The sequence below is a fragment of the Symphalangus syndactylus genome, chromosome 10, assembly GCF_028878055.3.
Source record: "Symphalangus syndactylus isolate Jambi chromosome 10, NHGRI_mSymSyn1-v2.1_pri, whole genome shotgun sequence".
In the NCBI taxonomy this organism is placed as follows: domain Eukaryota; kingdom Metazoa; phylum Chordata; class Mammalia; order Primates; family Hylobatidae; genus Symphalangus; species Symphalangus syndactylus.
In genome coordinates, this window is record NC_072432.2 from 43,098,679 (window position 1) to 43,120,029 (window position 21,351).

Genomic DNA, 21,351 nt, shown 5'->3' on the forward strand with positions numbered 1-21,351 from the left:
CTGTATTTAGGAGACCCGTCTCATATGCAGAGACACACACGGGCTCAAAACAAAGGGACGGAGGAAGATCTACCAAGCAAATGGAAAACAGAAAAAAGCAGGGGTTGCAATCCTAGTCTCTGATAAAACAGACTTTAAACCAACAAAGATCAAAAGAGACAAAGAAGGCCATTACATAATGGTAAAGGGATCAATTCAACAAGAAGAGCTAACTATTCTAAATATATATGCACCCAATACAGGAGCACCCAGATTGATAAAGCAAGTCCTTAGAGACCTACAAAGAGACTTAGACTCCCACACAATAATGGGAGACTTTAACATCCCACTGTCAACATTAGACAGATCAATGAGACAGAAAGTTAAGAAGGATACCCAGGAATTGAACTCAGCTCTGCACCAAGTGGACCTAATAGACATCTACAGAATTCTCCACCCCAAATCAACAGAATAGACATTCTTCTCAGCACCACATAGCACTTATTCCAAAATTGACCACATAGTTGGAAGTAAAGCACTCCTCAGCAAATGTAAATGAACAGAAATTATAACAAACTGTCTCTTAGACCACAGTGCAATCAAACTAGAACTCAGGATTAAGAAACTCACTCAAAACCGCTCAACTACATGGAAACTGAACAACCTGCTCCTGAATGACTACTGGGTACATAACGAAATGAAGGCAGAAATAAAGATGTTCTTTGAAACCAATGAGAACAAAGACACAAACATACCAGAATCTCTGTGATACATTTAAAGAAGTGTGTAGAAGGAAATTTATAGCACTAAATGCCCACAAGAGAAAGCAGGAAAGATCTAAAATTGATACCCTAACATCACAATTAAAAGAACTAGAAAAGCAAGAGCAAACATATTCAAAACTAGCAGAAGGCAAGAAATAACTGAGATCAGAGCAGAACTGAAGGAGATAGAGACACAAAAAACCCTTCAAAAAAATCAATGAATCCAGGAGATGTTTTGAAAAGATCAACAAAATTGACAGACCGCTAGAAAGACTAATAAATAAGAAAAGAGAGAAGAATCAAACAGACGCAATAAAAAATGATAAAGGGGATATCACCACCAATCCCATAGAAATACAAACTACCATCAGAGAATACTACCAACACCTCTACGCAAATAAACTAGAAAATAGAAGAAATGGATAAATTTCTCGACACATACACCCTCCCAAGACTAAACCAGGAAGAAGCTGAATCCCTGAATAGACTAATAACAGGCTCTGAATTTGAGTCAATAATTAATAGCCTACCAACGAAAAAAAGTCCAGGACCAGACGGATTCACAGTTGAATTCTACCAGAGTACAAAGAGGAGCTGGTACCATGCCTTCTGAAACTATTCCAATCAATAGAAAAAGAGGGAATCCTCCCTAACTCATTTTATGAGGCCAGCATCATCCTGATACCAAATCCTGGCAGAGACACAACAAAAAAAGAGAATTTTAGACCAATATCCCTGATGAACATGAATGCAAAAATCCTCAATAAAATACTGGGAAACCGAATCCAGCAGCACATCAAAAAGCTTATCCACCATGATCAAGTGGGCTTCATCCCTGGGATGCAAGGCTGGTTCAACATACATAAATCAATAAACATAATCAATAAACGTAGTCCATCTGGTCCTGGACTTTTTTTGATTGGAAGGCTATTAATTATTGCCTACCAAAGACAAAAACCACATGATCATCTCAATAGATGCAGAAAAGGCCTTCAACAAAATTTAACAGCCCTTCATGCTAAAAACTCTCAATAAACTAGGTATTGATGGGACGTGTCTCAAAATAATAAGAGCTATTTATGACAAACCCACGGCCAATATCATACTGAATGGGCAAAAACTGGAAGCACTCCCTTTGAAAAGTGGCACAAGACAGGGATGCCCTCCCTCAGCACTCCTATTCTACATAGTGTTGGAAGTTCTGACCAAAGCAATCCAGCAGGAGAAAGAAATAAAGGGTATTCAGTTAGGAAAAGAGGAAGTCAAATTGTCCCTGTTTGCAGATGACATGATTGTATATTTAGAAAACCCCATCGTCTCAGCCCAAAATCTCCTTAAGCTGATAAGCAACTTCAGCAAAGTCTCAGGATACAAAATCAATGTACAAAAATCACAAGCATTCCTATACACCAATAACAAACAGAGAGCCAAATTATGAGTGAATTCCCATTCACAATTGCTTCAAAGAGAATAAAATACCTAGGAATCCAATTTACAAGGGATGTGAAGGACCTCTTCAAGGAGAACTACAAACCACTGCTCAATGAAATAAAAGAGGACACAAACAAATGGAAGAACATTCCATGCTCATGGATAGGAAGAATCAATATCATGAAAATGGCCATACTGCCCAAGGTAATTTATAGATTCAATGCCATCCCCATCAAGCTACCAATGACTTTCTTCACAGAATTGGAAAAAACTACTTTAAAGTTCATATGGTACCAAAAAAGTGCCCACATGGCCAAGTCAATCCTAAGCCAAAAGAACAAAGCTGGAGGCATCACGCTACCTGACTTCAAACTATACTACAAGGCTACAGTAACCAAAACAGCATGGTACTGGTACCAAAACAGAGATATAGACCAATGGAACAGAACAGAGCCCCCAGAAATAATACCACACATCTACAACTATCTGATCTTTGACAAACCTGACAAAAACAAGAAATGGGGAAAGGATTCCCTGTTTAATAAATGGGGCTGGGAAAACTGGCTAGCCATATGTAGAAAGTTGAAATTGGATCTCTTCCTTACACCTTATACAAAAATCAATTCAAGATGGATTAAAGATTTAAATATGAGACCTAAAACCATAAAAACCACAGAAGAAAACCTAGACAATACCATTCAGGATGTAGGCACGGGCAAGGACTTTATGTCTAAAACACCAAAAGCAATGGCAACAAAAGCCAAAATTGACAAATGGGATCTAATTAAACTAAAGAGCTTCTGCACAGCAAAGAAACTACCATCAGAGTAAACAGGCAACCTACAGAAAGGAAGAAAATTTTTACAATCTACCCACGTGACAAAGGGCTAATACCCAGAATCTACAAAGAACTCAAACAAATTTACAAGAAAAAAACAAACAACCCCATCAAAAAGTGGGTGAAGGATATGAACAGACACTTCTCAAAATAAGACATTTATGCAGCCAAAAAAACACACGAAAAAATGCTCATCATCACTGGCCATCAGAGAAATGCAAATGAAAACCACAATGATATGCCATCTCACACCAGTCAGAATGGTGATCATTAAAAAGTCAGGAAACAACAGGTGCTGGAGAGGATGTGCAGAAATAGGAACACTTTTACACTGTTGGTGGGGCTGTAAACTAGTTCAACCATTGCGGAAGACAGTGTGGCGATTCCTCAAGGATCTAGAACTAGAAATACCCTTTGACCCAGCCATCCCATTACTGAGTATATACCCAAAGGATTATAAATCATGCTGCTATAAAGACACATGCACACGTATGTTTACTGTGGCACTATTCACAATAGCAAAGATTTGGAACCAACCCAAATGTACATCGATGATAGACTGGATTAAGAAAATGTAGCACATATACACCATGGAATACTATGCAGCCATGAAAAAGGATGAGTTCATGTCCTTTGTAGGGACACGGATGAAGCTGGAAACCACCATTCTGAGCAAAACACAAGGACAGAAAACCAAACACCACATGTTCTCACTCATAGGTGGGAAATGAACAATGAGAACACTTGGACACAGGGTGGTGAACATCACACACCGGGCCTGTTGTGGGGTGGAGGGGGGAGGGACAGCATTAGGAGATACACCTAATGTAAATGACAAGTTAATGGGTGCATCACATCAACATGGCACACGTATACATATATAACAAACCCGCACGTTGTGCACATGTACCCTAGAACTTAAAGTATAATGAAAAAAAAAAACAGCAGATGGGCCAGGCATGGTGGCTCATGCCTATAATCCCAGCGTTTTGGGAGGCTGATGCAGGAAGATCACTTGAGTCTAGGAGTTTGAGGCCAGCCTGGCAACATAGTGAGATCCCATCTATTAAAAAAAAAAAACAATTAGCCAGGCATGGTGGCACATGCCTAAAGTTCCAATTACTCGGGAGGCTGAGGTGGACTGCTTGGGCCTGGAAGGTCAAGGCTGCAGTGAGTTGTGACGGTGCCACTGCACTCCAGTCTGGGTGACAGAGCCAGTCTTTGTCTAAAAAATAAAAATAAAAAAAGAAGGTGTCTCAAAGGAAGAAACTGTGAAGATCAGTAGTTGTGATCTAGATAGAGAAGGGGATATGTGTGTTTGGGTAATGATAAAAGCATGTTATAAACACCTGATGGTATGAGAAGTGTGAAGTCTTCAGAATAAATCTTGCCAAAGGTAAGGAGTGTGGTGGAAATAGGGCAGAAGAATAGCCCAGGGTCAGAAAAGAAAGAGTCCACTGCACCAAGGGACTCTAACTACATCTTAATACGAAGCCACAGGAAACTATGAAATTATTTTGACGCCCAAAATTAGGCTTCAAGAAAATAAATCCAGTGGCATCATGTACAAAAGACTGGAAATAGGAGAGACAAAGAGAAAGTAACTCAAAATGCTTCACCCCAGAATCTAGAAAAATGGTATAGAAGGCCCACACTGGTCCAGTACAAATGGGAATATTGTGGATAGAAAATTCATTCACTTGAGCAAACCAAAAGTTAGGGAACGAAAGATGATGTCAGATACCTAATATTAAGAATGGATCAGCCAAAACTGGGAACCAGGAAGGAAATGCAGATACAGCAGGAAATCTAGCAGTGGGAAAATACATAAGAGGTAAAAAGAGAGCAGAGCCAGTGGAGAGAAAGAAAGGAGAAGTTGCAGCACAGAGATACACCAAGAAAACAGGAGAAAGAAAGGTTTGGACACCGTGGATAGGGTGATGGCAATAAAGAAGGCCTCTGGTGACCAAGCCCAGTGGTGTGTCTCAATATAGCAGTGTCCAAAGAGAATGGAACAGAAGCCAAATTACAAGACTATTAACAAATTGCTGGGTTTTGGAAGCAGATGATCTTTTGGAACTCTTGGGAGAAATTTAACAGGGGAGAGAAGGAGAGAGAGGCTGGTAATTTAAGAAGCATTGTGGGATTTTTTTTTTTTTTATAGGAAGACTTGAAAAGAGTTGTAGGTCAGAGGAAAAAAAAATCAGAAGGGAGAAAGGATTTAATAATCTTTATTGGCAGGAGGTTCGTATTTCTAACTTAAATCTATAGCTCAAATCATTTCCTCTTGCTTTGTTTTTAAAGATCAAGAACTTCAATTTCCCATCCTTTACTTGGTGAAGACCTTCATATATTTGGGGTATGTTATTAAATCACACCTCAGCCTTTAGTTCTGGCTGAAAATACCCATCAATTAGTCTTTTTTTGTGAATTTTACTTTCCAAACTTTTAATAATCTCCATGGCTTTTTCTTTGTGCTCCTTGCCATGTATTACAGAGTCTTACTTAGAAAAATCCACAAGATGATCCAACAATTTATTAATGGCTAAGCCTAAACTGAGTTCTTTAAAAGGTAGTCATACGATGATTTCTCTACACGAGTGGTTTGCAAGCTCATTTTGTTTGTTTTCTTTTCCAAACAGAGAAACCATTTATTCGAATTAAATCATCTGTGAGACGGAAGGAGCCTCTCTGATTAAAGTGAGAGTAAGCAAAATAGAGTCCCAACTATTATCTCCCCTCCCTACGGTGCAGAAGCTACTGATGTAACCCAAGCAGCCCTAGGGGTCTGAAAACCACTGTTTTACAACATGCTCTGGTTTATGTGCACAGATGTTAAATTCACTGTTTCAGGTACAGGATAACAGTACTGAGTAACAGCTGGGTTTTGTTTATTAGTTTCTAACATTTCTCATAAAACACCTATGCAAGTTATCTTTCCTATACCATATAAAAATTGTCTTTATCCATACATAATCTGTAAATTTTCCCCAAAACTTTTCCTACTTGCAAATGTTATGTAGAATTCTGACTACATATTCCCAGGAATTAGCTACTTCTTTTCTATATAACTTAATGACAGCTGCAAACCTAATGTGAACAGTCTCTAAGCAATGTCTATGATGAGCACAGACACAATAGAACAGACCCAAATATGATGTGTTGCTAATAAAATGTTTGGTGGTTCTTCCCGTCAAATGTCAAAATTAATGATATTCCTCTTCTACTAAATATCCTAGAAGCACTGCGCTACAAAATAAAAAGTAACAGAAAAGAGTCATAAAACATGTATTTGTTCACTTTGATACTAACCTAATAAATTTAACAGCCAGGCCCAGGTCAGCAATACAGCAAGTTCCATTTTTCTTCACCAGAATGTTTTTACTTTTCAGATCTCGATGGGCAATTGCTGGTTTGCCTTGAGTACTAAAGATTTCTGTGTGTAAATGACATAAGCCACTGACAGAAGAGTAAGCTAACTTCAGCATTGCTTTAGTGTCTAGGGTGGTGGACTTCAGATAATCATAAAGGGAACCATTTTCATGATAGTCTGTGATTAGGTACAACTGGGTCCAGGACCCTGTCCCTTTGATATCTGCAGCAATGAAACCTAAAAGGAAAAAAGATGAAAAGGTTTAGTGTTTTCTGAATAGTATCAGGAATAATTCATATTCTCAAACATCATTCTTTGTCATAGGTAATTTTTGTTTAGCATTTCATTCAATTTCCTGACTATGCCTATGATGGTATTAAATGACTAATACCAATAAGAACCAATCAAAATTGTATGAGTAAGGCCGGACACAGTGGCTCACACCCATAATCTAAGCACACTGGGAGGCCATGGCGGGTGGATCACTTGAGGTCAGGAGTTCAAGAACACTCTGGCCAACATGGTGAAACCATATCTCTACTAAAAATGTAAAAATTAGCTGGGCATGGTGGCATGTGCCTGTGATCCCAGTTACTCGGGGGGCTAAGCAGGAGAATTGCTTTAACCTGGGAAGCAGAGATTATAGTGAGTGGAGATCAGACCATTGCACTCCAGCCTGGGTGATAGAGCGAGACTTTATCTCAAAAAAAAAGAAAAGAAAAGAAAAAGAAAAAAAACTGTAGGAGTAGAGAAAGATTAAGAGTTTACATCTGAAAATATGGTCCCTTCCTAATCAGTAGTTGATGTTTAAACTACTTTATGGTATTACAAACTACTATGGTTTATAAACTACTTTATGGTATTATAGTTATACATAAGACATTGCAAAACAGGGTCTTGAATTCTTGAATTAAGGAATATACCCTACTGATTAGCTTACTCTCTTTCTACTTGAACAATCCAGACAGATCATTTCTAACTTGCGAAAACAAAATCAATTCTCAATATAAACTATTGATATAAATAAACCCTGCAGATAAGATTCCTACAACTTTTCTCAACATTTAAACAAAAATATGTTCCTTCAAATTCCTAAGAAACCCTAAGAAATTCTGGTATTATACTTGCATTTCCTGTTTCTGCAGAAAAAATATTTGAGAGTATTCCATTTCCAGCCTACCACTTACTCACAGAAGTGCCTTAGTCATTCCTCCTGTGAGGTCTCCCATTAGAAACTTATGATGTTCTTGGGCCCATGCCAAGAAGAAAGCTTCAATGCATTTCACAACGGGTCTAGACAGATGAGTTAACATGCAGATGTTAACAGAAAGACAGAGGAAAGCTAGGAAACCCTGAACATAGCTATGCAGACTTCTACTCACCCAAAATGTTTTCATGCCTCATCAACACTGTCTGATATATTTCTGTCTCTCTGAACCAGCTGGCTTCCTCTGTGGTGAAGAACACTTTCACAGCTACCTTTTCGCCACGCCACTTTCCCATCCAAACTTCCCCATAGCGGCCTTTTCCGATCTGTTTCACCATCTGAATCTGCTTAGCTATAGTCCTTTGGACCTGTGAAATCCCAAAACACAGTTCGTGTATTCACAGCACGACAGATTTGTTTAATCTTTTTTTCTGCAGAGAAGAAACGATGACTGCATGTAAAATCTATTTAGCTCGTATTTTTCTCTATATAAACAACTTATCTGTATTTATTTATTAATTTATGTTATATCTTTTAAACATATTTGAGATTGAGTGTGGATTCTGAATATTCAAAATACTGCTTCCAAATTATGAAATATTTTATTCTACTATTATTATTTTCTCAGAGAAAAAATCTGAGTGGGTTCATAGTAATTGGCAGAGTAGAATACTTGCACTTCCCCGTTATAATGGACTACTACATACTCTGAAGAGACTCATCACCATACACCTAATCATGTATAAATATAACAAAACACAATTGTAATGCATTGTTAGGCACATACAGAAATAAAGGAAATCTACATGCAGGGAGGAAGAAGAAAGGGAGAGAAGGAGGGAGGAGGGAGGGAAGGAGGGAGGGAAGGAAGGAGTTGAGACCAGGGCAGGGAACGATAAACCAAGTTGCTGTCTGGGCAAAGAATAATACCAGAACTGGAATCCAGAGTTTAAACTCTGACTCCTTTAAAACCAGAGGAACTGAACCTAGGGCTTCAGCATTAAGCAGAGGGCATCGAACGGTACTAACTTTGCTATAGGTTGGTAGCATGCCAAGGCTCCTCAATACAAATGCTCACTTGAGGAAACCATTTGCAGAATACTTTTCATGCCGTGACTATGGTGGGATAATAGTACTTTGAAGGAACTCTTGCCACCATACAACTTGATCATGGGTATAACATAAGAAATAAACTGTAATGCACTCCTGGGCTCACGGGGAAACAAAGGAAATATCCAAGAATGGGGAGGAAAAAGGAGGACAAAAAAAATGGAGGGAGAGAAGAAAGGGAGAGAATGAGAGAAGATTATAGAGAACGAATTCTTTAGAACAAAAAGAAACAGTCACTATAAATGAGAGTCAACAGAAAAAACCCAAATAGATTTAACCTCTTCAGATTACATACTGGAATTTTGAGATATAGACTGCCAAGTAACTCGAAATGAAATGAAGATGGAATAAAAAATAAGCAAGAAAAGATTACTGGAAATTACATTTTTGTAATGAGACAGTTAATTGTCACAATAAAAAATGCAAAGCAGGTAGACAAAACAGCATATTAGAGAGAAAAGTTAATGAGAGAAAGCAACGAGTTGGAGATAATATTATTTACCAAGCTCTAAGAGAGCTCTGAACAATAGTAAAAGAGTGGAGTAGAGACAAAGAGAATGAAAATACGAGTTAAGTGGCATTAAATTTAAATGTCTCTTTATATATGATCTTCATCCCATCTGTACTTACAGTAAAATATTTGAAGAACTCTGATATCAATGGTTCCAAGATTGAAAGGGCTAAGCATCTGTTACAATTTATATAATTTAGAGGACATAAAGAATCTAGCATATAACTCTTGTAACACCTGATCAGCAAACTGGAATGTATTCTTTGTAGAGATATACTTTACATCAATTAAAAACTTAAAGTTTTTCTTTTTGTACTTTTAAGAGCCATGCAATCACATGGGCCACTCCAGATAATCCAGAATGATCTCATCTTATCGTCAGCAACCTTTGCTCACCTTTGTCATAGAACATAAAATTCTAGGGATTAGGTCTGGGCACGGTGGCTCATGCCTGTAATCCCAGCACTTTGGGAGGCTGTGGAGGGAGGATCCCTTGAGTCTAGGAGTTCAAGACCAGCCTGGGCAACATGGCAAAAACTCATCTCTACAAGTAATATGAAAATTAGCCAGGTGTGGTAGCACACACCTGTAGTGACAAGCTACTTGGGAGGCTGAGGTGGGAGGATCGCTTGGGCCTGGGAGGTCAAGGCTGTAATGAGCCAAGATCGCACCACAACACTCCAGCCTAAGTGACAGAGCAAGACCTTGTCTAAAAAAAAAAAAAAAAAAAAAATCCTGGGGATTAGGGCATGAACATTTTGGGGGGACATTATATATTATATATTATTTATAATGAAGATTATAAATTTCATAATTTATGAAAAAAGAACTGCTGATGTACCATGAAGCCACTGAAGCTTGATGGAAATAAGCAAGCAAGTGTATGTGTAATGCAGCCATCCTCCCTTCAGGAGCCCCACGCACCATGAGACATCATGTTGAGTTCACTGTACTCCATTCCCAAATAAGGAAACAGGAGCAGCATGGGCACCAGTTGGGAGCCAAATTCATACACAGGGAAATCACCCATTTGAGAGGAAACTTCTCACATTTATTAAAGAAAAATATTTAATTTACAGATCTTACAAAGCATTGCTCATGTAAGTCTATGGAGAATTTCCTAACATAAGCAGTTTTGCATCTGCTTTTTTTCTAATGATAATACATTTTATAATTTAATTATAAGTTTTGACAGAATTGATGACATTCAATAGAATAGGAACAACTTATCCCAAAGATAGAAAGTAAGCTATTATAACATGTAAGAACCTAAAAATATAACTTCAAAATTTTTTAACTGATTTATTTTAGTTTTTATTTGATTTAGCAAATGTTTCTGGTCCTTCTATACCTAAACTTTAATTCTATATTACATTCTTAGATACCAACTTTTTAGATTGATTGTATAAATAAAATGCCTATAAGATACAATGACTATAACTGTACTTTCTAACAGATCACTATAGTTCATGTACTCTGAGAACAACTGAATGTATAAGGAGTTATAAAGAATTATCACTATTCCAGGACTGTGAGAAGACACACAGAACACACACACACACACACACAGTCTTAATTCTTACAACAGCCCTATGATATTATTTCCTTTTAAAGAAGGAAAAAATTGACATTTTATGAAAAAGAAAAGATGCAAAATTAAAGGGCACGTATAAAATCATTTGGTAAACACAAGGTCCAAGTATGTGGTTATCTATAAGGCACTAATTTGCCCATTATGTTATTAAAATTAATAACAAATCAATGTTAAGATGAGGTATTCACTCACATACCAATATATGGAGAGAGAACTGTATACCTCTGCATTGTTTATCTTAATAACCAAATTTTAAAACCAGAAAATAAATCTGTAATAGAGGCTTTTTCTTTACTGAACTGAGTTTTATAGAACCCTCCTTCCCATCCTACCCCCATCAAATGCACTTCCTTGTTTTATTTAACCAACATTTAGTTCACATCTCACTAATGTTAAGAGCACAGATCATCTGGGTTTGAATCCTGGCTTCTCCACGTACTAGCTAGTTGACCTATCTGGGCCTGTATCCCCTGATGTGTAATACAGGGTTATACCAATATTTCTGGTACTACCTTATAGGGTTGCTATGAGGACTAAATGAGAATTTGATTTAGTTTTAAAGGCCAATGTCTGGCCAGGATTGGAACCCAGACAATTTGGCTTGAGAATATATGCTCTTAATCATTTTATGATGTGAGCCAAATATTATTTTTTGGTATCTAGATTATAGAAACAAGATAGTATTTTTATAGCTATTAAAAGTAGGAGCTGAAAGCTTTTTAAAAACAAATTGCTGAACAGCGCCTTTAATAAATCAGCCAGCCACTATACTGGGGATAGAAAGTGAACAAAATGTAACCTCTACCCCAAAGAGGACAGACTCCACCAAAAGACACAAGAACATTACCACTAATTATAACATTATTTTAAATGGCCATTATTAGTGCTAAAAATAAAATGTTATCACAGAAGATAAATAGACTGGCTTAGCCTGGGGTAACTGAGAAGTTGTCACAGAGGTAAAACATGAGGTAGACCTTGAGCCATGAGTTGGAGTGATGTCCAGTAAAGAGATTACACTTGCAATGACATGATATATGTTGTATTTGAGAAACAATTACTCAAAGGTGATGCTAGAGCCCAGGCAGCATCCTGGGAAGAGGTGGGAGGAGACATCAGGAAGGCAGGTTGAGTTTATGTGCCATACATACCAAGCTGGGAAAGAAGACCTGCAAGCAGTATTGGGTGTTAGGATATATCCAGGACATAACAGTGCAAGATCAATGGTTTTGCAGAGAGAACTCCACAGTAATGGGAAAGATGAGTTTGAAGACAAGAAATACTGGAAGAACTCAGTTTCAATTCCAACAGCATCTAATTCATTAATACCCAAAGGGATTTTACTATTTGTACATCTCTTATAGAAAAAAAATAAGTGTAATACTCTTGATTTTCAAATTGTATTTGCTCATATATTCTCTTCAAGGTTGGCAGTGCTGACCACCAGAAAATGAAGCTTCTCCTGAATGGAAAAGCCAGAACTTTACCCTGAAACATAAACCCCACAGCTGAAAAGCAACCCTCTTTCTTTGTAGAAATACTGAGAAGCCAGTTGGTTGTAATACTTTAGCCTTCAAAAGCCAGGCCAAAGTGCGGTAATGCTATCCTTATGGAAAACACAAGGAAGATGGTCCCATGTTTAATGTTTTCTAATCTGCTCTTTATCAGAATGTCTGAGGGTCTGGATTGTAACCATACACCTACATTAAAAAACAATCACCTTACTCTCAATATGTCAAAATGTTATCAGGAAGCCCTGCAGCTGAGATCGGATGTCCAACAGACTGCATAGAGCTTTCTCCTTGTCCAGTGCCCTATTTCAGTAAGTGAAACCCCATATTTATTGACAGTTCTTTCAGAAAACATTTCCTTTAAATTCAAGATATGTTCTTCTCATACCAGCAGAGGGAGGCCTGACCCACTTCCTGAGCTCTGAGACTGCTCAATTAAGTCTCTCAGGGATTCTCCAGGAGGAATGTAAGTTTCATCCTGTTCTAACCCAATGCTGTATCGAGGTCTGGTTTCTTGTCTTTTATACCTAAAGATGGATAGATGAAGATAATTTTAGATAATGAAATGCAATGATGGAGTAAAATATTGCAACTAAAATGGTAATCACAGCAGTTTTATTTTAGCACCTAAATATAATACATTGAATGCTTCATATTTTTTACTCTTAGTTATGGTTTCCCAAGTAAAACTCATTACTGTTTGGCTAACCTATTTTTTAAAATAAACTAAATAAACTACGTATTTTTACTCAGATTCAAGCATCTACAATTTTTCTTCTTTTATTTATTTCAAATTACATATATCCAAGCAGACTACATTCTATTAGTGTTTCTAAATAGCTCCAATATTATTCCTTAAAATCTTTTCTAAGGTCCCTAATTAATTAAAGATGTAAATTTTGGGTGTACAAAAATCATTATAGCTAACTCTCTTATATAAGGTCATATCTAAAGAAATAATATAAATTTAATCTTTAAAAACTTTTTGTCAATAATTAAGTTTTCAATTAGAAATGAATTTATTTGAATCAATTAATCAGACCATTTGCAGAGTATCTCAAAAGAGTAATAAATTAATCAAAAGGCAAATGACATAAATATCAAGGTCCTTAATATTTCACAATCTAGAAAATAAGTTCATAGGCCATTAAAAATAATTAGGAATTACCGAATTTAACTTTCATATCGTAAAGGACCTTATTTTAATGATTAATCTATAAATTATGTTTAAAATCCTTTAATAATCAGAAATGTTATAGCTTAGAAAATAAGGAATTTGAGCAACTCTTAAGTTCAACATGGCCATTTCTCTGCTTGGAATCAAACCTAAGTAACAACCAGTCTCTGAATTCTCCAACTACCCTAGTTTCCCTAGGGATGAAATATTTATCTGGGTAGTTTTGAAGTCTGAAGCAGAAATGAGATAGGTATCTATTTGTAACTTCATTAGGACAAATATTTATCAACAGTAACAGATATTTTCAGTTAAATATAAGATCTAATTAGGATAAATAAAGCTGTGGTGAGAAACACTAACAGGCAAAAGCAGAATATTAGTAAAAAGAAGATACTATAAATTAAAAATTTTGCATCTACGTGTTAGAAACTTACCGGAAGTAACAAAATAAAATGATAAGGACCAAGAGCAAACTACAGACAGTCACAGATATAAGTAAAGCCTTGTGGTGTATAGGTCCATCAACAAAGTCTGAAATTAAAAAGAAAAAGAGCCATAATCTAGAGAATATTTTTACTTAAAAATAAGAAAGCAACTCTTTCCTAAAAGTACTTGCTAAGTATCATAAACAAAATGTGAAAGATCCTTTTCATATACCAATTAATTTAAAAAAAACTCATATATACTCAAAATGAAATAAGTTTGACTAGCGTGAATCATGCTTCATCTAGGCACAATCAAGAGCACACATTTCTTCCTGTCTGGAAGGAACAGGCTCGACACAGGATAAAACTACAGAAAGAACATCAACAAAGGTAAGTGGGTCTGTGCACCCACAATAGAAATAGGTAGTTCATCTTTATTGCAGACGCAGCTCATGGGTTCATAGGCTCTTCTCATGTGGTCTCTGGAGTACTCTATACCATGAATTTGAATAAAAAAGCATCTATATAATTCATGGGACATAAAACATAACTCGTTGTATATAAAGTCATCTTACAGTGGATAAAAAGGAAGTGGACCCCTCAAATGTTGCCAAATAGAGAATATATGGTTGTGCGTTGTTTTAAACAAAGATGTCCTTCAAAATCCATACTTTTTCTTAAACTGAATCATATTTTAAAAGAATGTATATGTTCCAGCCAAAGAATGTATGATACTTTTATACAACAAATTATTAAACACTACTCATTTTAACTCTAGTTCTTAACAAATCAGATTCCTCAAATTTTATATAAATAAGAATGACTTAGCTTTATACAATGTATACTCACTGACTTTAACCCCAAAGATTTCCATTCAAAGTACTTTATTTTTAATAATCATCCCAGGTAAATTTTATACAGGTGATTTCTGGGACATATTTTGAGGAAACTGACTTAAAACCAGGTGCACTTACATAGTAATAACATTAGTACCATTCTTACTAAAGGCACCATTTACCTTTGAGAGAGTGATTACTGTTGTTTAATTTTAAAAGGTAGTATTTTAATTTATGACTTTGGATGCTATGGACAAGACGTTTTCCAACTGTACTATATACCTTTAACTATATGGCCACAGAAATATTTTGGCTGGGAACGTTCTTCCACCCAATGTAACTTTTTTTATTCAGAAGTATTGTATGTTACATGAAGAAAAACTGAAAAGGATCAACTAACCAAAATAAATAATATCACTACCTCTTCAATGCTCAGGAAAAGTTACTGCTAACAGTATCATTTCAATAAAAACGTTCATGAGCAAAATATAATATATACTGATTTATAACTAATTGTTCTAACTAACTGTTCTCATTTATAATACTGTGAACATTTACCAGAACAACAAACATTTTTTCTGCAACAGGATTTTTGTATTTTTCTATTGACACATAATTATAATGTTTTAATACATACATAATGAATAGTGATCAGGTAGCATATCCATCATCTGAAACACTTATCATTTCTTTGTGTTGGGAACATTCAGTGTCCTCCTACCTATTTGAAATTATTTATTATTGCAACATGACTTTTTTTTTTTTTTTTTTTGATACAGGGTCTTCCTCTGTGGCCCAGGCTGGAGTGCAATGGAACAATCTCAGCTCACTGCAACCTCTGCCTTCTGGGTTCAAGCGATTCTGTGCCTCAGCATCCTAAGTAGTTGAGATTACAGGTGTGAGCCACCACGCCCCACTTATTTTTGTACGCTTAGCAGAGATGGCTTTTTGCCATGTTGGCCGGGCTGGTCTCAAACTCCTGGCCTCAAGTGATCCTCGGCCTCCCAAAGTGCTGGGATTACAGGTGTGAACCACTGTGCCCAGCTACAACCTGACTTTTAAAGACTAAATTGTATTATACATAAAATCATCTAATTAGAAAGTCAATCTTCTGTCATACATTCAGGAGATTCTAAAGATTCTGCCATAAGGCTTCTTTGTTATAATATACACAATTCTGTAATAAACACTCTTACACATACATCTTTGCACATGCTAATGATTACTTCCTTAATAAGATTCCCAGAAGTAGGTTTGTTAGTTCAAAAGATATATATTTTAAGTCTTTTCATACATATTGTCAAATATTCTTTTTAAAAGGTAACAGTAATTTCTATTTTACCATCAATGTGAACAAAGATTTTAATTATTTTGAAATAATTTCACCCTTACAGAAAAAACATAAGAAAAAAGAATTCCAACGTGCCCTTCACCTAGATTTCTCATTAACATTTCATTATTTTAAAAATAATTATCGTGCCTTCTCAATGCCTCTCTCTCTCTCAATATTTATGTATAATATGCATACATATATTTGCATTCAAATTTTTTATTTGTTTACTTATTTGTGCATCTGTATTATTTTTTGGATCATTTAAAGTTGTAGACGTAATGCCACTATCCACTTATAAATACTTCAGAGTGTACGTCCTAAGAACAAGGACATTATCTTACTAAACAATAATGTACTCAAAGGATTAATGCACAGCCCCATGATGTGCTTCACACTGCATGCCTGGATCAAAACATCTAGGAAATTATCGTGAACACAAAAACTGAAAATAAATCTTCCAATCCATGAGCATAGGATGTTTTTCCATTTGTGTTGTCTCTGATTTCTTTCAGCAGTGTTTTGTATTTCTCCTTGTAGAGGTCTTTTACCTCCTTGGTTAGCTGTATTCCTATGTATTTCATATTCTTTGTGGCTATTGTAAATGGGAGTGAGTTCTTGATTTGACTCTCAGCCTGGATGTTACTGGTGTATAGAAATGTTACTGACTGGCCGGACACAGTGGCTCATGCCTGTAATCCCAGCACTTTGGGAAGCCAAGGTGGGTGGATCACCTGAGATCAGGAGTTCAAGACCAGCCTGGCCAACATGGCAAAACCCCATCTCTACAAAAATACAAAAATTAGCTGGACATGATGGCACATGCCTGTAATCCCAGCTACTGAGGAGGCTGAGTCGGGAGAATTGCTTGAACCCGGGAGGTGGAGGTTGCAGTGAGCATAAATCGTGCCACTGCACTCCAGCCTGGGTGACTGAGAGAGACTCCATCTTGAAAAGGAAGTAAGGAAGGGAGGGAGGGGAGGGAGGTGAGAGGAGGGGAGGAGGGAAGGGAGGAAGGGAGGAAGGGAGGGAGGGAGAGAGAGAGAGAGAGAGAGAGAAAGAGAAAGAGAGACAGAGAGAGAAAGAGAAAGAGAGAGACAGAGAGAAAGAGAGAGAGAGAGAGAGAAAGAAAGAGAGAGAGAGAGAGAGAGAGGGAGGGAGGGAGGGAGGAAAGGCAGGCTACTGACTGATTTTTTGTATATTCATTTTGTATCCTTAAACCTTGCTGAACTCGTTTATCAGTTCTAGTGGTCTTTTGATGGAGTCTTTAGGTTTTTCTAAGTATAGAATCATACCATCAGTGAAGATACTTTAACTTCTTCTTTTCATAAGGATGCCTTTTATTTCTTTCTCTGGCCTGATTGCTCTGACTAGGACTTCCAGTGCTATGTTGAATAGGAGTGATGCTGTATACATATCCAAAGGAATATGCCAAAAAGACATGCATTTGTATGTTCATTGCCACACTATTCACAATAGCAAAGACATAGAATCAACCTAGTTGCTCATCAGTGGTGTGCTGGATAAACAAAATGTGGTACATATACACCACGGGATACTATGCAGCCATAAAAGAGAATAAAATGACATCCTTTGCAGCAACATGGATGGAGCTGGAGGCCATAGTCCTAAGTGAATTAATGAAGGAACAGAAAACTAAATACTGTATGTTCTCACTTATAAGTGGGAACTAAACACTGAGCACACATGGACATAAACATGGGAAGAAAAGACACTGTGGATTAACGGAGGTGAGGGGAGATGGGTTGAAAAACTGCCTATTGGGTACTACGCTCACTACCTGGGTCCAGTAAACCCATGTAACAGTCTTCACATGTACCCCTTGCAAGTAAAAATAAAATCTGAAATTTAAAAAAAGAAAAACATCTTCAAAATATTTCAGAAAAACTTTGGATTATCTATTACAAACTAAAATCCACTATGAATTTCTTATTCAAACTTCATGATGGTCAGTGTTATGATTTACTCATCAGTCTAAAATATATACGTTTAATAGCTATTTATGATTTGTAATAGTAGTTCCAAACATTAATGAAAGTAATCTGCATCTGAAAACACTAAATGAGAGGCCACTAAAGCCGTTATTAGATGAATAAATTAAGAAATGTTACCAATAATCTTGGAAAAGGGAGCTCAGGAACTTCACACATTACAGCACGTGTAAAAAGCCACTCAGGGCTCAACAGGAGCCATTCAAGGAGCCATTCAAGGAGCCATTCCAGACAAACAGGAATTATATATAATTTGGGCATTCATTGTCTAAACATGCTGCTTAGTAAATCTTGAAAATAATCTGTAAGCTCTTCATGTTATGCAGGCTAAAATTTAACACAATAAATTGTCTTAGTAAATTTTTTCCTCCATTCCTCCCTCTCTTAGGTTATATAAAGAGTTAAAAATAAATTCAAGGTGTCACAACACCTCAACCAGTGAAAGCACAACTCACAATATTTTTATACAGATAGAGGCATCCAAACACTGTAACACACAAATATGTTAAGACTGCCACTGGAAACTTAGCTTAAACGCATTTCCAATTTTAAAGATAACAAAAGATTTTGCAAAAATTTTTTATTTTAGGAGAATGCTAGATACTCAACCAAAACTAGAACTATCCACATAATTACAACGTCAATATATTATCAGTATATGAACACATAATACTTTTCCATTCCAATGATATAATTTTACTAAAACTCCAAGCTTCACTGCCTTTTACTTTCCATGTAAATACAAGATACAGGATACACCCTGAGCTGCAAGAACACTGTGTATTACTTATCTTATTATATTTCTGATTTATGAGAGCAATGAGACCAGAAGGATCAAGGGATTCTTTCCTTACCATCAAGCACTTTATTTAAGGCTAGCTTTACCTTCCCATTTTCCTTTTATTTGCCCCATAACCCTATCCCCGGCAGCCTCCCTGTCTTCTCTCATGAATAGGTGATCCTTATCAATAAACCTTTTCTTTCTGCTGGTCACACTGGTCATGTTTTAATCTGCCATTACCAGTGCTCAGAGCCCTAACAATGTAAACATTCAAGCCACAGCCAGAGTCTCAGAAAGTGAACAGTTTCAGATACCTATCAGGAAAAGAGCAGAGCCCACAGCTTTCAGCTCTCTCCAGGACAGCAGATTTCTACCTGCGCTGTCACTCCAACTGCTCTAGGAAGTAGAATTGAGAACTCCCAGGGGAAGTCTGGTTCACTCTGAGAGGCAAGTTAAGAATCACCAGTGGTTTCATGACAAAACTGCATTCTGTCACTACTGTCACCTCTCCGATAATTAGTTTGTAACTGCTTAAAATACCAGGACTGTTTTTATAAGACTAGAAGATGGTTCACAATTGCAATAAGAAATAGAAGAAAAAAATCATACAGCTAGAAAGTAAAATATCTAGTACAATTTCAATAAAAACTGTACATGTGTATATGGTAGAGTCCAAAAAAAAAAGCAGCAGCTCTGTGGTACAGGCTATGTAAAAACATAGGTGCTCTCAGACTACAATCTGCAGTGACACTTACTTGAACCCAAAACAGCTGGGTCAAAAAGGTAAGACTCTGCAGAGACTTTGGAACTAGACACTACCTGAGTAGACTCTGCAGAGACCTTGCCTAGGCACTGGCAAAGCAGTAGAATCTGGGAAGACCTTGCCTAGGTACCACCTGAGATCCTCAGAGCACAAAGCAGTGCATTCTAATGCTACTAAACTCCACCAAAGCCAGCCACCTTACGCAATGCTCACTAGAGTCCACCAGCCACTCCTGCATCCTCATCTCCACATTGCCCTGGACCAAGAACTTGTCTTCTCATTGTTCCTACCTTTCTTTTCTAAGCCTTTTCACTCTGTCCTTTGGAGTTTTATTCTACTATTTTTCTAAATTTCTACATCCTCCTCAGATAATGCTCCCTCACCTTCACACTCCTAACTGGACTGAAATCTGGCCTCTTCTCTCTTATTTATTTAAAAGATTTTTTTAGAGACAGTGTCTCATTCTGTCACCCAGGCTGCAGTGCAGTGGCACGACTGTAGCTCAATGTAACCTCGAACTTCTGGGCTCAAGTGATCCTCCCACCTTAGCCTCCCTAGTAGCTGCAAGTACAGATGTATACCACAATGCCCAGATCATTAAAAATTGTTTTTTTTTGTAGAAATGGAGCCTTGCTATGGTGCCCAGGCTGGTCTTGAACTTCTAGGCCCAAGCGATCCTCCCACTTTGGTCTTCCAAAGTGCTGAGATTACAGGTGTGAGCCACTGTGCCCAGTCCTTATCTCTCTTATGAGATTTTTCTCTAACCAGTCATGCTGTTTCGTACTCCTGTAGTTAGCAAATGGTTCTCAAATATTACAAACCAGACCTCTGCACTTACTACTGCATCTGTTTAGAGTCACTGCTACTCATAGGCTATGCAAACTCCAAGTTAATAAACCTTCCGGTGCTGCGTTTTCCTTATCTTTAAAGTTGGAAGAACAATTCTATGTACTTCACAGGGCTGCTGTGAGGCTAAAATGGATTAATTAATGTAATTTTTAGCAGAATATTTGGCTAAAGTTAGCCATTTAAATTTTAAACTTTTTATATACTTAGCCTATCCTGCCTTATCCACTTAGCACACTCCTGTTCACCCTTAAAGTCTTGTTCAAGTATCACTTCTAGGAAGCTATTCTGACAACCTCCTCCCCCAGGTAGAGCCAGCCACTCACTCTATTATGTCCTTAATACACTTTATCATCTAACTCTACTAATGAGATATTACTGAACAAATATCGTTATTGACACAGTTCTCTCTTACATTCTAATGCATACTTCTTGGGAGGAATAATTTTCTTCATTAATTTCTGTATTCCTAAAACTTAGCATGTTGCCTGCCACAATTAAAAAAAATGCTGGTGAGGCTTTGATGTGAATCATTATTAATCAGTCTTGTATAGCTTTCTAGGCTAGAACAGAAACAAATGTTAAAAAATGTTATCAAAGTCACAAAATTCTAGCTGGATGTGGTGGTGTGCACCTGTTTTCCCAGCTACTGGGGAGGCTGAGGTGGGAGGACTGCCTGAGCCCAGCAGGCGGAGGTTGCAATGAACTATGATCACACCACTGCACTCCAGCCTGAGCGACAGAGCAAGACCCTGTCTCAAAAAAAAAAAAAAAAAAAAAAAAAAAAGAGAGAGAGAGAGAAAAAGCAAAACAAAGTCATGAAATTCCATAATATTTTGTTGGAAAGATTTTTCTCTTCTCAA

At 37.0% G+C, this 21,351-nt stretch overlaps 1 protein-coding gene across 8 annotated transcripts in view; it reads right to left on the bottom strand.

Moving 5' to 3' along the window:
• The window catches only part of BMPR1B (bone morphogenetic protein receptor type 1B), a 398,805-nt gene that overhangs the window by 20,594 nt on the left and 356,860 nt on the right, over positions 1–21,351 (bottom strand). For all 8 annotated transcript variants that reach the window (XM_055296979.2, XM_055296981.2, XM_055296980.2 and 5 more), the window contains 4 exons: positions 13,930–14,026; positions 12,707–12,845; positions 7,768–7,960; positions 6,325–6,622 (listed from right to left, as the gene is read on the bottom strand). In XM_055296979.2, the coding sequence (XP_055152954.1) occupies positions 6,325–6,622; positions 7,768–7,960; positions 12,707–12,845; positions 13,930–14,026 (727 nt within the window). The remainder of the gene's footprint in view (positions 1–6,324; positions 6,623–7,767; positions 7,961–12,706; positions 12,846–13,929; positions 14,027–21,351) is intronic.